At 48.4% G+C, this 16,617-nt stretch overlaps 1 protein-coding gene across 5 annotated transcripts in view; it reads left to right on the top strand.

Annotated features, from left to right (window-relative positions):
• COMMD1 (copper metabolism domain containing 1) overlaps positions 1 to 15,235 on the top strand; it is a 79,191-nt gene extending 63,956 nt beyond the window's left edge. For all 5 annotated transcript variants that reach the window (XR_008822707.1, XR_008822706.1, XM_056344465.1 and 2 more), the window contains one exon: positions 15,096 to 15,235. Coding sequence is in view for 3 of the 5 variants with exons in the window: in XM_056344465.1 (XP_056200440.1) it covers positions 15,096 to 15,203 (108 nt within the window). In the remaining 2 variants the exon portion in view is untranslated. The remainder of the gene's footprint in view (positions 1 to 15,095) is intronic.
• The last annotated feature ends 1,382 nt before the right edge of the window (positions 15,236 to 16,617 follow it).

Genomic DNA, 16,617 nt, shown 5'->3' with positions numbered 1-16,617 from the left:
TGATTAGATTAAGTAAACTGTTAAGTTAAAAGCTCAGAAATTCCGTTATGTAATTAAGAGTTAACTAAATGCACAGCCTGCAAAGTCCAGTCTTGGTGATACCCTGTAACAAAACCATGCCCTGGTGGCACGGAGGGTTCAATGTTACAATATGGTACTTTCCAACACATTTAAGAAAATGGTAAATAATATCACAAAGTAGTTGGAACTCAGTTCTGAAAGGGTTTTTTTTAATGATGTTGAATGATGCTTGATTATTTTTTTTTCAATGCTGAATGACTCCCATATCAGAAAACGGGGAGGTTGAAATGTAATGAATATGAATATGAAATCCAGAACTGATTAAAGTTCTTACTAGGGAAGCTGAATTTAGGGTACGAGCAGAAGATCCTTCCAGTAGAGGTTCTCTCTCTCTCAGACTAATTTCATGTTGCAATTAAGTGCTACAAGACTGAAAAAACAGAGACTACCTAGGTATTTGGAGATGAAATATGGATGGAGAAAGCTGTAGACCGATACTTCAGCTCTGTGGGCAGGCTTAAAAACACCAAACAAACACAATACGGTGCAAGAAAACAAGCACAGCTGTCAAACAGGCTAGAAATAGAAAAACGTGGATCAGCACGGGAAGGCAATGACCATAAGTGAGGAAGGACATGTACCCTTTAAGGTCCCCTGCAGGGGACCTTCGGGAAAAGTACATCACCTTGCAGTGGTTCCACCGAGGGACTCTTCGTTAGTTAAGCGCTGACACAGCAGACAGAGCTCAAATAAATGATGATGGAGCTTTCTCACCTCTAGTACCCTTGTGAGCACCAGCAGTGGAAGGACTGCCCGTGGTGGGGGAGCTGAGATCAGCTGGAGAAAAACGGGATTAAGAATTAAGATGAGAGCCTGATACCCTGCCAGAAATTTAGTATATTTCCTTTAGTTTTTAAATACGTGCATTGATTCAAATCTCACAGTAATACAAAGGTAATTTAATTTTTTTTTTTTTTAATGCAGTCTTTATGCGCTGTGTACAGTTTGGTAAAACTTGCAGGTATCACTGTATCTTTTTTTCTTTTAAAACCTCTTAAGCCCTGCCAGATACCTGGAGGCATGCACTGGGGCATTCACATGGAGGAAGTTACGTACTAATGTTAAACGTAGTATTTCAGCTCCTGTTTCCCAAGGATTGCATCCTGTGGCAGACACTGGAGTTGCATAGGATTCCCAATAGCTTTCTTCTAAATGAGGAAAAATAATGTGAAATTTCTGGTCTAATTTACATTTTTAGGGTGATTGGGGACTGGCAACCATGTTTCCAAATTAACATGATTCCACATAAAGCTTTTCTGTACCATCTCCCAAACCAGCGTTAGACTGGTCTATGAGGGTCGATTCAGACTAGATACAAGGAAGATGTTTTTTACAATGTGGGCAGCGAAACACTGGCAGAGGTTGCCCAGAGGGGCTGGAGATGCCCCATCCCTGGAAACACTCCAGGCCAGGTTGGAGGGGGCTCTGAGCAACCTGGCCCAGTTGCAGATGTCCCTGCTCACTGCAGGGGGCTGGACTGGACGATCTTTAAAGGTCCCTTCCAACCCAAACTGTTCTGTGAGTCTCCGATTTCCAAAAATTGACCACAGCCCCCTAAATAATTTCTCCCTGCGTTCCCCCTGAATAAGCCGTGACCTTGAAGAGTGCCAGCGCTCCAGACGTGCACTCCTCTCCTGGCTGTAAGGAGGCGGCGGTGCCAGTGGGACAGGGGAAGAGCAGGGCTTTTCCCCAACGCACGCCAGGCGATACAGGTCTGCAACCCACCTGCACAGAGGTCCTTCAAGCTTGCCTAGCGGCAACGGAGTCCGTGCAAAGAATGGGTAGAACGCAAACGCGTGGCTTGGTGATGATTTTAACTCTCTGCTTGTTTACACCTTCTTCTGCGTAACGACCCGGCTCAAGACCCCACCGGAGTGGCATGCCAGCATCACCAAGAAAGTGTCAGTGGACTAAGCAGGTGAAGCGATTTCTTTTTCATGCTGTTACACCCTATTTCCTTCAAGCCAGTCGAGCAGCAGGAGAAAACCGCCCCTGTTAAAGATTAAACATCCCACGCTCGTTATTTTTGGGTCTGAAAGAACTCTTGAGCTTGGCAGTGCTTCAAAGATGCTGGAATTCAACTGAGAAGTCTTGATGTGTTTTCTGTGTCAAAATAGTGTCCGTAGGGGCAGAGAGGAGTTTGGGAGGGCTCTTTTTGCATTATTTTTTAGAAACCGGCTTAGATACAGAGATACCTCACTTTTTAGTCCTGCACCGGGAGTTAGAGCGTAAGAATTTTTGTTCTTCTGCCGCACCTCCGAAGTCCATTCCTATCTAAAGCATGCAACAGCAGTGGCAGTGCCTTTACTGAGGGTTACCTGACTCCGTATTCAGTGGCCTTCGGCTCCGACCAACGTACATGGCCAGTATTTCCCGTGCCAGGCTGAGTCCTTCCCCGAACTGGTTTGTCCATCTCCAAGATCAAGACAAAGAGGGAAAAATGTTTGGGAGGTCTCTCCTTAAATATCTTGTCATATAGGAAGTGCTGTAATGCATTTTGGGAGAAAAAACTTGGACATTGTAAGCTCAAGGTTTACAGCAAGGTCAGGAAGGTGCCTCTTGGTGTCCTTAAGAAAAAAAATGGCCATAAAAAATTTAGGAGCCTCTGAAAATCTTACTTGTGCATCCTTGATAATTTGTCCAGCAGCTCAAATCCTAGAGGATTTTACCTGAACTGGGTGTGTTCCAGCCCACACAGCCTCTGGCTGCTCTGGGCACTGCTGTAGGTGCCTGGCTCTGGGTTCGAACAGGCTGCCCAAGGGCAGGACGCTGGGCATCATCAGAAGGTAAGAGGCAGCCTGACACGTAGGACAGTGAAACGCAACCTCCCAGCCTGTTTCAGTCCGCAGAGCCCTGGCGTGAGGCTGGCTGCGCCTGGTGTTCCCCACTGTCTGGGTGCCCGAGATGCGGGCAGATCTGCAGAGCCCTGTGCTAACAAGCACCGGTGGTTGGAGCCCTGTTGAAAAGGTACGGAGCGCTATTGAAAAACACCGCAGGTTTCTGAAAAAAATGGGGTAGACGTCTCAAACTGTGGCTGTATCTGAGGGACTTCAGGTTCTGCATCTCTTTGCCTGTTACCAAGTGCTGAAATGGAGCCAGAGCAGCCTCGCGGGGAGGGTCGCCCTCAGCCTCAGCATCGGTGCTCAGCGTTGGCCTGTGGGGCTCGGCAGGACAGACCAGGCTACTTTTAATCCATCATTATTAATGCATTTCAGTCGCTCCCCATTTATGAAGCTGGTTGACTATGGGGCTGGAGAAATGACTGGGAATTCCCTAACAAATTCACAGTTTTATGATTAGTGACTTGAACTGTGAACAGACAGGAGACCAAAATACTATGTATATTGTATACATTTAAACATACACCGCTCTGCAGCAAGGGAGAGCTATAAAGGGTTTCCCGTTCCCTTAACCTCCCGTGGTGGCCAGTGACCGCGGCAGGTTTGGCAGGGCTTCGATGGGGTAACTGGAGTCTCAGCTCTTGCAGATGTCGTAAAAGTGTGCTGGAGGAACCAGGTGAGCACGCTTAGCAAGTGCCAATCAATCAGATAAGCCCACGTTAAAAGTTACAGGTACAATCTGGCAGAGTCTCCCATAAATGAGAATGAAGTTTGCATTTCGTCAACGTAAACAGGTCTTTTTTTCTGAATTGTGCTGGTACCGGCAGAACTGTGGCTTTTATCGCCTTCCCTTTCGGGCTATGGCAAGTCGCCATATGAAGTGGCTCAGAACCCAGGGTATTTTTTTTTAAAACAAAAAACCCAGGGTGTTTTTCCCTTGTAGGAGAGACATTCCTGGTGTTTCCTCCAAAGCAGGCGAGGGTTTGGGCTGAGCGGGGTCCGTAACGACTGAGCAGTGTCCTAGCACCGCCTGGGACGCAGCGGTTATGGCTGAGCCTCTTTCTGTAGTGAAACGAAATAGGAGATCACTAATCACAACGCAGGGTAATTAGCCGTGCTAGGTGCCCACCGTTTATGCATTGTCAGCCTCGGTATTTATGCATTGTGGTACAATATTTTTAAGTGGAGGCATGGATATGTAACCCTTGTAATACAGAGTGGTGTAGGGGGAGTGTACAGGGCAGGACGCTGCCCTCTGGGCGTTTATGGGGAATACGTAAGGCTAAAGCAGGTCAAAAAAAGGAAACGGGTACAAATCAAAGTGATTTAAAAATAAAAAATAAAAAGAGAGGAAGTCGTAAAGCTTACAGAAGGCTTGTGAGGGTGGGAGGCGCTGGGCCAGGCTGCCCAGGGCAGCTGAGGGTGCCCCATCCCTGGCAGTGGCCAAGGCCAGGCTGGACGGGGCTGGGAGCAGCCTGGGCTGGGGGAGGTGACCCTGCTCGTGGCAGGGGGCTGGAACTGGGGGGTCTTTGGGGTCCCTTCCAACCCAAACCATTCCGTGATTTTGTGAAACCAACACCAATTAACATCACCAGTTTGAAAACAGCGTAGCCATATGTAGTATATGAAGCTTGCACGAAAGTATTAAGCTATCTTTTTTTCTTGTTAATTCTTTATTCTACATTATTCTTGTTAATTCTTTGGTGTGAAACATGTAAGATCTATAGTGTATGCTTCCTTCTGATTAGTTATACTGATTAAAATATGGTTTGGATTTTTTCCTGTAACACTTTCTGAAAAGAAACCTGTGCTTCCCAAAGACCAGCAGGCTAAAGCATGTGCATCTCTGCATCCCTAAATACTCATTTTTCCCATAAAATATAAAATACTAGTTAGATATTTTCAGTAGCTTGGTAACATAAAAGCAATGACATTGTATTTGCTGTGCAGTATCAGAGACCTAGTCTTATGCTCCTGGAATTACTCCAATTTCTGCAATCCTTTATCTGTTTAATCAGTGATATTACAGGCTTGATGTTACATTAAATGTATTAAAAAATCTGCAAGCAGGTTAACTTTTTTTTTTTTTCTGTGGGGATGTAATATTCATTTGCTTAAGAGATTCTTGCTTCATGTAATACCAAAATAATGGAGAAGAATTAGAAGGCACTTTCAGTTACAAATATTTGTACTTTATTTTATACAGTGTTATGGAAATGAATTGCACTTTACCTTTGCGTTTTTGAAGGCCATGATTATAGGTTTGCTGCAAAAGTAGCTCTGAAAGGAACTAAAATTAATGAATTTAGTATTGCCAGAAATGTGGTCCTATGAAATCAATGGATTGCCAGCCATTCCAATTTTTCTGGAATTACCTAGACTTTGCTGTCATCATCTTATGGCCCAGTGCATCTTGCAGAATATTAATGAATCTAAAAATAACTCCTGAAGTTTGCAGTGGGGACCACGAGTGATGCAGTGCGATAGAAGATTTGATGCAGCATCTCATACTTTTATTGCCCTGCGTTGGTTTGTGGCAGCCCAGGGTTTGGTTTTCTTCTTTCTACCACTTATCAGGCATTCCCAATCTGAGAATCTAAGCAGCAAAAATAAATCGTGCTCATAAACGCCTGACAGAAAATATTTCCACTTTGCATGAATCACCCGGTTCAATGTGGTATTACTCTGAATTTTGAATAAGAAAAGATTAAGCTCAAATCCAGTATTTTTCTTCTTTTTGGGTCATCTTTTCCTACTTTGAGAACATTGTCATGGTAACTTATACTTTTTTTTTTTTTTGAAGCATGAATTAGGGGGGTTGTTTCTGTCTCACTCTTCCCGCATCCGTGATGCGTGAAATGGCGTGAGCCACTGCTCCTTGGAGAAGCAACCTTAGGGAACCCGGGAGTGCTCAGGGCTGGGAGGGATCTTCCACCCCGAGGGTCTCCAAGGAGATCAAGTGTAGCTCGTTGTGTATTTTGCCATTCCAGCATCAGGTGCCGCAGCTGTTTGCAGGGCGAGGGCTGTGGGGCAGCACTGCGCGTAGGGCCACGGGTGGTAGCTCGCAGCCAGGCAGCTTTGGGGGGCCACGTCCGAACGGTGCGCCGGGTGCCAGCGAGCGGCCCGCCGAAGGAAGGTTTGGAAGCAGGTAATAGTAATGATAATGCAGAGGTGAGTTTATCAGGGTTTGTTTATCAGGGTTTATGTTTTTTGTGCCATCAAACACGATAGCAAAGTCCCACAGTAACGAGTAAGTTAAGAGTAGTCTGCAGTGAAGGGAGGCTTCTGCGCTAGCGCTTAGCAGCATCATTGCAAAAACGGCTTTTCAGATGTTCCTTTTCCGAGGAAAACCCATCCTTGCACTGTTTTAAAAAGCAGCCAATTTCCAGCTTGAATTTTGGGTTATGTTGGGATGTTTTTTAATTTCTTTTCTCTTGTCTTTTTTGGGACAAGGGAGAGTGTTTGGAATCGTTTTTCTCTTTTTTTTCCCCCACCTTTTTTTTTTTTCCAGATTTGCATTTCTTTATCTTGCAAGCGTCTAAGCAGGTCCAGCTAAACCTTGAAGGTAGTATCTTAATGTTTCTGTCTGTGTTAGAGAAATAACACTAATGTGGAGGATGCTATTAATACCTTCGGCAGTGGCCAGGTCGCTGGCGTGACTGGGGCTGTTTGCCAGCTTCCTTTGAACGCTGGAGCCAGTGGGCTCCGCAGACAGCTCACTGGCGCTGCTTTAGAGCCGCCGCCGTGCCCTCTGCTCCCAGCAGCGCTGATGTGTCAGGGAGGGACTGAAGCCACCTTGTCCTTTAAATCTATCGACATAAAAGCCAGCCAGCCAGCCCTGGTTGAGTGCTGCGTGAAAAAAGGTCTAAAGGACTTTGACTGGTTTGTGTTTTTTTCACCTGCAGAGCTCAGGGGTGCAGTTATTGCCATCAGGTCTGTGCTACCCCTTCGCCACCGCTCTGCCTTTCCTCACTGGCTCCTTCCAGACACTTTCTCTTCAGCTACGATTATTATCTTTTTCGTGACTAAGAAATAAGAAAAGGGGTAACCAAGAATGGGCAGTTCTTGGTTGTGAGGATGGGCAGCTGGATCACACCGGCACAGGCAAAACCTCTGGTGCTGAGCAGGCAGGGAGGGGAGCAGAGCGGGGCAGTGTCGGTGCTGCCGTCCGGGTGGCAAGGTGTGGCGCGGGAGCTGCTGAGGGGCTCGGCCGTTACTGATTTTCCTGTTGAAATGCTGTTCCGCTGTGACCCAGGGTGTTATTTACAGGGTAGGCCCTGCAGGTGTTTTACTAAAATAGTGTTTAAATGGAATTGGCAAACTGGAGGAAGTGGGAGAGCTGAGATTTTCAGGTAAACCAGACCACGTTTTGGTAACCTGAACTCACGCTGCTGAGGCAGGTTGTGTCGCAGCCCGTGTGTACGTTTCCTTTTACCCCAGATAAAGTCACAATACTCGCTTGCGAGAGTGCGAAAAAAATGATGATAGGCTGTGGCTTTACTCTGAAATCAGTGTTTTGCCTTTTATGTTTAATTAATGCCTTGGAAAAAAAGGAACATTTGTTTCTGGTTGTGGGTGTTGCTGGAGATGAGTGCGCCGTGAATTCCCACGCGTGTCTGCGGTGGCACCCGCGGCCCTGTGCGGTGCTGCCCACACCATGGCCTGTGCCCCGCTGCCCCACGCCGTGCCCCGCTGCCCCACTGCCCCACGCCGTGCCCTGCTGCCCCACGCCATGCCCTGCTGCCCCGCTGCCCCACGCCGTGCCCTGCTGCCCCACACCAGCTGCCCCACGCCGTGCCCCGCTGCCCCACGCCATGCCCTGCTGCCCCGCTGCCCCACGCCGTGCCCTGCTGCCCCACACCAGCTGCCCCACGCCGTGCCCCGCTGCCCCACGCCATGCCCTGCTGCCCCGCTGCCCCACGCCGTGCCCTGCTGCCCCACACCAGCTGCCCCACGCCGTGCCCCGCTGCCCCACGCCATGCCCTGCTGCCCCGCTGCCCCACGCCGTGCCCTGCTGCCCCACACCAGCTGCCCCACGCCGTGCCCTGCTGTCCCGCTCCTCGTACCTCACCCGCCCAGCCACTCTCGGGACTGTTTTATTTGCCCCCCGTCGGCTTTTCTGTTTGCAGCCTAGTTTGGTTGTGTGGTGCGTTGTGAGTTAGACGTCGTGTTAGTGCATCACTGATTTACCCCAACCCTGCCGCTTTGATGTCAGCAAAGCCCGCGGTTTCTTCAGTGTGCTCAGAGTAAGTCGGAGGTGTTTCTGAGGGCAGTGTTTACAGGGCTAATTCTGTTGGAAAGATGACGGCTTAGCTGGTAATACATGCGGCTTTGTCTGTCCTTGTGTGTCTCCTCAGTGCAGGATGTATATTATTCAGACTTACAAGTACACCCAAAAACCAAAGGCAGGTTCTCCTCCTGTGTGTTCCAGCACTTTTTCCTGCTGCAGAGGGTAAGCCCGCCTGAGCCAGGTGCCTGGTGCCCAGCCTGGCAGCAGGAAGGTGCCGGGGGGCTCACGGGCGGCTGGCGTGGCCGCCTGGGCTCCTGCTGGGCTCCCCCGAGCCACCACACATCCCCCCGCGGATCGGCGCGATCCAAGAGCGCTGGCCCCCCACCTCGGCTGCACAGGACACCGGGCAGCTGCGCAGGCAGAAAATCCTGTGCATATCGTGGTAGTGTCACGCCGTGCCGCAGGCATTCCCTGCAGGTTTCCCTGTCCAAGCTAACATGAAATGCTGCGAGGTTTGACATCGTGACTCCCCAGTCCTTACTTGCCAGTGATGCACTCAATTACTTACGTAATATACACTTGGTGGTTTTCCTGCTGAACAGAGGAGGTGTAGGAGATTTGCTTGGCTGCAGAATATTTGGTGATCTGGAAGGAAAAGTGACGTGAAGTAGTAAAAAAAACTTGTAGTTTATTGCTTAGCCATGAGGAATGCAGAAGCTGTTAAAAATCAGCACAGTTCGTTTCTGTAGGAAACGTTAAGCTATCCCTTTCACACATCTGGCTAAGAAGTGGAGAAATAAGTTCCTTTTTATTGTAATCACATATTGCTGAATGGTTGGGCTTCAGCCCCCCCCCCCCCCCCCCCCCAAAAAAAAGGTAACACTTCTGAAGTCTGCTACTTTTGTTAATAACTTTTATTGAAATTCTGACTTCCACAATTCTTTCTAAGAAGAAACCCTCTTTGCTTACTGCAGTATCAAAAAAAAGTCTGTAAGGATAACAAGGTTTCCTTGCTAGCGAGCAGATGCGTAACTGCAGGTGTAGAAGTGTTTTTATCAGCTAGTCCTTTCCAAAATCACTTAATGGCTTAGTTGACCAAAAAAACAGGGAAGGCTGAAGATGAATGTGAGTTCTTAATCACAATGAAAGGCACCAGGGTGGCTGAAGGCAGGCTGAGTTTCTGGTGACATTACAGGTTTGGTTTTTACTTACGCAAGGGGCACGTAAACCTTTAAATCACGCTAATCTGAGGCAGAACCTAAGCCAGGAGAATGAAATATCTTCCAAAGCAATGAAATGACTTTGAATCCCAAGCTCTGCGGAGCAAATGACTGTGGTGCCTGTACCAAAAAGGTAAGACGTAAAAGCCCACGACACCCCGGTCGCTGCGGGAAGCTGCCAGGGGTGCAGGAGTCTGTGCCCCTACCTGCCTGTGGGGCTGGCGGTGTTTGCGCACAGAGGCTGATGCTTTTTCACTGTCTACAGAGTTTGCTTTCCTGGTAATTCGAGATACAACAATTCCTTTACAAAGAGCCGTTAATGATCTTATCATAACGTTAGTGATCTCTATCACATCAGGTTGAGAAGGCTTCTGTGCACGTGGGCCGGGTGCGTTGGCTGGTGGCCACCCATTGTGGGGCGTCACTGGGGTTTCTTCTTCCCTCCCAGTCCCTCAGGACACAGTCTGTGGGTCCCGGTTCACAGCATCTCTGCCCTTCCACTGCCGCAGGCCCGAAGCGGTTCTCCTCCCGCGGGCCCCTCTCGGTAGTGGCACCCACAGCCCCGTGGTGTCGAGGACCCCAGTTCAAGGAGCTGTGAGCAGGCTTGTTCCCATGGCCATGGACCCTGCACTCCCTGCGGGCACGTCTGAAATCCACGGGGCTGAGGATGGGCGCACAGCACCATCTGTGTTCTCTGGGCGCAGAGTTTTAAAAAGCGACTGCTTTTAATATGAAATAGTATCTAACTGTGCAAACCCTGCACGTCTCCGGGTCTCAGTTCCTTGAACGCGGCTGAGGCTGCCTGTGTGGAGGTGCAGCCGGCTCTGCCGAGCCGCAGGAGCTGCTCCCCAGGTAGCCAGCCAGCTCCCAGCTGGGCAGCACCTCTGATGTGCGGGAGGAAAGCCCCCGGCTCCTTGAACCCGTCTGGGCTGGGGGTTGTTACGGCCCTCGTCAGCGCTTCGGTGTCTTTGTGCAGTTCCTGAGCGATTGTTGTTTCCTGCCCCTTGGCAGGGGGTTCTCCGCACCGATTTGTCCAGGGTGTTTCCACCTGGGTAGGCAAATATTTGCACGTAGCAACCTTCACCGTCCTTGGGCCAGCGAGCGCGAGGCACGACACCCTGCTGCCTGCAGCCCTACCAGCCTCTACCTCGTCTCAGTTTGCTAACAAAGCTGAATTCCTCACTTTTGTGTCGGGACGTGCCCCAAGCCACCACCCCAGCCCCTGGAATGAGCCTTAGCCAAGACCTGTCATGATCCAAAGCAAATTTACCCCCAGCTTACAGGGCAGCCCTGGCAGTGACCAAGTTCCCAGAATGCTGAGAACTGCAGGAGGTCTGCAAAGCAAGTGGAAATGAATGTGAATAAAACGATATGTGCATTCAGAGGGGGTTATTTTTCTTTTTGCAGTACAGATGTATCAGAGATGCTGGAAACTATTTTAACTAGCTGGTCAAACTGACGCAATAGAGAACAATTGCATTTTTTTTTTAGTTTTGAATGTGTGAGGATTGGTTTTCTAAAAATACATAGTTTTTTAAGTGTAGTTACTGAGATAAAGTTGTGCTTCTCTTAGCCTCCTATATAAATATTTTGCAGTGCTATGTTGTTACTGAAAAAGAAAAAAAACCTAGAAGACCTGATTCAAGGCTGGGGGGAGTTTGCGTTTCTTGGATGTTTGTTTTGCAGCTCCTTTTTATAGCCCAGGCTCAGGAGGGATGTGGGAGGAGGGGTGGGAAAGCGTGGGGGGGGGAACCAAGACGGCAGCAGGAAATGGACATCCATTCCCACACCTTTCCGCGAGCAGCGAGCAGGGAGCTTGGCTCTCCGACCCGCCGGTGATGTGCACCTGCTGGCATCGCAGGCAGACATGCTCTGAGCCCCCCCTCGGGCACATGCACACGCTTTTTTGCAAAGGCCGTGGCCGTGTCCATCTCCCTGAAGGGCTCGGCTGAAGTGCAGGTTTCAGTCGGGCTGGCAAGCGTGCCATGCTGCGTGACTTCGAGGCAATGAACGGCTCGTTCCGTCTTGCTTTTGCTTAACTACAAGAGATCAATATGGGCTAAATATTGTTTTAACACTAGGAAGTATCAGAAGGGATATTTGTTTCTGGCTGAGGAGCAGCAGAGATACCAGATTTGCCTTGCTCCTGGAGGACACCGTAGGGGAGCAGTGGGGAGTTTTGAATTTAGCAGCTCCATCTTATTTCTTCTTCCTTTTTTCCTGGAGGATGTAAACTAACAAAGCATTAAAGCCCCGTTCTGAGTGGCCTGATTTGCAGCCCTCTTGGTCATGTTTTAGGTTGGTCCACATGAGAGTGTAATGACTGCTCAACCCACACAGGAAAGTTTGAGCTGCTTTACAGGTAAAAGTGTGCTTTACGAGCACACTTACACTTGTACAATCCAAGTAATCCAAGAGTATCCTTTTGCTCAATTTACATCCCTTTTAACTGAAAAAAACCTGGAGAGGGGAAAAAAAAAAAGTCCTCCTTATGCCTTGGGCTGGTGCAAAAACATCTTCACCAGAGCTGGGAGCTTCAGCCTTCACCTGCCCGCTCGCGGTCGCTGTGTGATTACGCTATAAAATCAGGTTTCCAGATGTTAAGGGTTGCAGGGGCACTCTGCGTGGGGGAGGGCTGGCGATGGCTTGCCTGACTTGGGGTGCACAGCTGCGCCTGGGAAGCCTGGGATGGCAACGGGAGTTTGGCCTTGGAGTTCATCCTGTCGAGGACTGTGACCAGGGCTGCGAAACGTGGCACGGCCACTCTTCTCCTAGGTGGGCTGTCAGCCTGTGGCCATGGCACACGTGTTGAGGAAAGAGAGGTGAGATTACAGAGTTAAGAGCTGTTTCCAGATGTCTGTGAAACGAGATTTGTAATGTGTTACAGATACTGGGATGACTTGGGGTTGGTGAGAAGAGCTTTGGATTCTACAGTAGCTTTTCTGTGAAAGCGAGCTCAGAACGGTGTCTGGTCAGGTCCGGGAAAACAAGGATGCTAAAGCTGGGGAGAGGTGGCTGGGGGAGCCGAAGGGGTGTTGGCCCTGCAGTCCGGATTTGCAGCACTTGCACTGATGGGGCTGGCGCTGCCCGGCGCTGCTCATGGCGCTGGAGAATGGTTTGCTGCAGCAAGGGTCTGCCTCCTGGTTTCAGCACGATGCGTCACAGAGCCTGGGGGTTAACTAGCGGGTTGCTTGAGATTTGACTTTTCCAGTGCTACCTCACCAAGGAATGTGTAGAGAGTTTTTTCAGGGTTTCATTCAGGCTTTCTTACGCACTCTCCTACAAACACACCTTCTTCAGGCAGGTACAACCTCAGTTTTTCCCAGTGCACTCGCCAGGACAGGACAATACAGGAAAGCCCATTGCCAAATGGAGTTAAGCAATCAAATTCCTCACCAAACATTGTCTTTCTGCACAGTGACCGGCTGTAATTATGCTTTGCTGTAATTGTGCTTGCAGAGATATTTTATACAAGGTACCTGCCATAGGGTGCGGCAATAACTGTTGTCAAGGACAGGAAAAATGGTGTGAGAGCCCTTGCTTCCAAGTCCCAGATTTCGTATCTGTGTTGTTACTGACCCTGAATGTTTAATGCTACTTTTGTGGTGTCTTGGAATGTACTAAGTGATACTGTAGAGATGAACGATTAGTTTAAAAAAAAACAAGCCACAGCCTTACGGTAACAGTTTCCAGTAGGATGCTGTTCATGAGCATAATTGCTTGCTCAGGCAAAGGCCTTTCCTAATAGTCATCTGTATATTCTCCAGGGAATATATTCAGTTACGTGACTATTACTGAACTTTATTGATACCTCGTTCAATCACAGCTCTGTTTCTACAAAACCTTTTGTAATCAGAAGCAGCTGCATACTAAATACATAAATGGATCTCTGCATCTTGCTCTGCTGGCTGAAAGGGTCATTAGCAGATAAGATGATAAACATTTTGCGAAGACTGACTCATCCAGTGTAGCTGTGGTGACTTACCAGCACCTGAGTACCAGCATTCGGGGAGAGGCAGCCATATTTGAGGACAAAAAACCCTAAAGGGCACGCTGCTGCTGTTGTATGACCTCTTCCTTCTTAGAAAGTTTCAAGTTCTAAGGTTTACATCATGGTTTCCATTTCTGCCTTGTTCTGTGTGTGACTGATGTCCGGGCAGAAGCCCTGGCACAACGTTTCGTGCACTTGCACATGCTTGGCTGCCTGATCACTGGCTTCTGGCACCTCGTCTCTTCCCGCTTATTGTTCTAGCAGTACCTTTTGTTGCACACAAAATGACCCACTTGCTGCTTCTTCAACATTTTGGTTTGTATCTCACTTGCTGGTTTGTTTCTTACAAAAAATGAAACAATCCATGAATCCTTGGGAGAACAAGAGAGGGTAAAAGGTAAAACTGTTCCTGATGCCTGGGGAAAAAAAAAAACTCGGCACAATCCTAAAATGCAGTTAGTAAAAGTTGATGGCTTTAATTTGTCCGATGATTTTATCCTTGTGTATTAACTATTAATTCCATAAATGTGAAGGATGAAGTTGCGGTGTTTTGGGTAGATGCTAACTGTATAGAAAAAACATACTCTGAAATAATGATAGAAATTTTAGTCTGGTGGAAAACAGATGAGACCTGGAGATGCCCTTGTGCACCACAGGGTGTGTATTATGTACAGAAATTCGGTGGCTATACAGTGATTCTGATGGCTCAGACTATTCCAGTGTCTCATAAGGAAACCTCCCTCCACACCGGCTGCACTTTCATCTTCAAATACTTCCCACTTGTTTCTCTGTCGCTGATGGTGCTTCACCTGAATGACCTTTATTTAGTACACAGTCATACTCCTGGCAATCTCAACCATTTCTTCTGCCAGGCTCACTATAGGAAACACTTTGTACCTATAGACATACCAGTAGATAATCCTAATGGACTGGAGATCTCAGGAGGCTTTTTCACATTGGTGTTCATTAATGAGTTCCATATAATTTGAAATTTAATTTTTTTTTAATATATATATACACATATATTTATTTTTTATGTGTATGTTTTATTTTCTGTACCTTTGACAAGATTCTTTTACTATATCCCAATATCCATTTTTGTCAGAGAATAATTACTTTTTAAGATGTGACAGGACTTTTCAGAGCAAATCAGTGCTGCTTCTTAACTGGATTCTAAGTTTATATTGACACTAGAGCCCATGTGTAAGAGGATGTAAAACTGTCCCGAATTTCCAGACTGGAATGTCCTGTACAAGACTCTGGTTTGGGTTCTTCTTTTCTCCTTGTATAAAATCTGTTTTTCCTGTGTGATGAGCTCTGTATGGTGGCTCCAGCTGCTTTGCAGTTCCCAGCATCTGCAGTGACAGCTGTGGGGATCACCAGACTGGAAAGAAAGGTGGAAGTCCCAGATATAATTACATTTCTACAAGTTTTGCAAAAGTCTGCAGCTAAGGATAGACGCAGACTGATGCCTGCATTGAAGGGAAGGGCGGGCAGAGCTCAGCCTTCCTACGTCCCCTTTGGCAGCTGCTGGCTGGCCTGCCAGCACGTGTGCTCTCGCTCGGTAGGTGTGTAGCCAACCCCTGGGTCTACTGAGGTTATTTAAGTGGTACCAGGAAAAAAAGGAGACACAACTTGTCAGGAAACCAGAACTTGCTATCTTCTTGTCTTCCTTGTATGCCTGAAAAAACATAATCTTTCTCAACTATTGTTCTTTCAATTTTGTTTTGTAGGAATCGGAGTTTCTCTGTCTGGAGTTTGATGAGGCCAAGGTGAGCCAGATGCTGAAGAAACTGTCGGAAATAGAGGAGAGCATGACTTTGTTGACTCAGACCACTTAACCAAATAAAGAGATTGCAACTCAGAAAACAAATGACCCTCGGTACTTTTTCATAATTCCTGATTCTGCATATAAAGTAGGTAATGATTGTTAAATCCTGATTATAAGTGCACAGTGCGTTCACAACCAAGCGTGGGCTGTCGTACTGTGAAGCTTCTCATCCCCCCCCCCCCGACCTGTTCTCCAAGGCAGCGGCAGCGTTGGTCGCATAAAGCTTTGCGTAAACAGGCCTTTGAGCAGCGCGTAGCTCTTCTCTTTCCCTCTCAGTCAATCTGTGGGTCTTCCAGATGCTGTCAATGCTGGGCTGGATGAACAGCAAAAGTTAATTGGCCAGTTGTGGCAAGGGAGAAATGTGCAGAAGAAACAGGCAGACTGCGGGGAACTCATGTTTAACATTCCAAACCATGGGCTATGTAGGACAAATCCACCCGCGTGAACTCTGCCTGCTTAGAGCGTAAAGCCCGGGCGAGCAGATGAAGTGCAGTGAGTTCAGGGAGCAGAGAGACAAACATACATTTCTGTAATGGTGAGCCGCTGCGCTGCTGAGGATTAAATGGTCCCCCAGGGTGTGAGGTGGCCAGCCTTGCTGCCCCGTTCAGTCACACCTACCTGACGCCATGGGGAGCCAGGGGACGATCAGGGGAGCATCTCGCGGGCAGTGGAAGGTGTTGGTTCCCCAGAAGGAGCAGCCCTCCTGCACGTGCTGAGCACCACATCTGGCAACCTGCTGGCGGGCCTTCAAAGCCACTTCTAACCCACCCCCCTGAAGACCATCCGTCCTCATCAGCCGTCTGGCTCTCAAGCTGTAGTAGCACAGCCCTGGGACCCAGCTGCACGGTGTTGGAGAGGCAACTGCTTTGTCAGAGCACAGTTCAGCTTGGCTGCTCTTAGTCCTGTTTGTTGTGATGTTTGTTTTGACCTCAGAAAATCCCAGGTTAAACCCAGGGTTCTGGTGTTTGCACATTCAGCTTGGAATTTGGGTAAAAGGACAATGCAGTGGGCAGCCTGGCAGGTTGAAGCCCTATTGGTGAAATAGTTGCGTGAGGAAGACTTCCAGAGGCAGATAAGGTATGTACGGGGCACCAGGATCTGAGCTGCCCAGGTTGCCGTGGCTCTTGGCTGTCCTGGGCATCCACATCTCCCTTCCACAACACCAAACTGCAGAGCAGCCGCTGCCCTTCGGCTAAAGAGGACTGAGCAGAAGTATTTTCATTTCAGATGTTTCCGTTCAGGGGCGCAGGGCCATTCAGGCCTCGCCACAGCAGGATGTATAACCACACTTACTGGCTTATCAGTGCAGGAGGGCTCAGAGGGATGATGGTCCCTACCGGAGAGCTGCCTGACAGTCCACAAAGTGGTGACAGACCAGGTGGAGATGACACCAGCCCACTGTTTTGCTTTGTTCCTTAACCGGA

Source organism: Falco biarmicus, chromosome 6, assembly GCF_023638135.1.
Source record: "Falco biarmicus isolate bFalBia1 chromosome 6, bFalBia1.pri, whole genome shotgun sequence".
NCBI lineage: Eukaryota > Metazoa > Chordata > Aves > Falconiformes > Falconidae > Falco > Falco biarmicus.
Note: the sequence above shows the minus strand (reverse complement) of the source record. Positions and strands in the feature narration are given on the sequence as shown.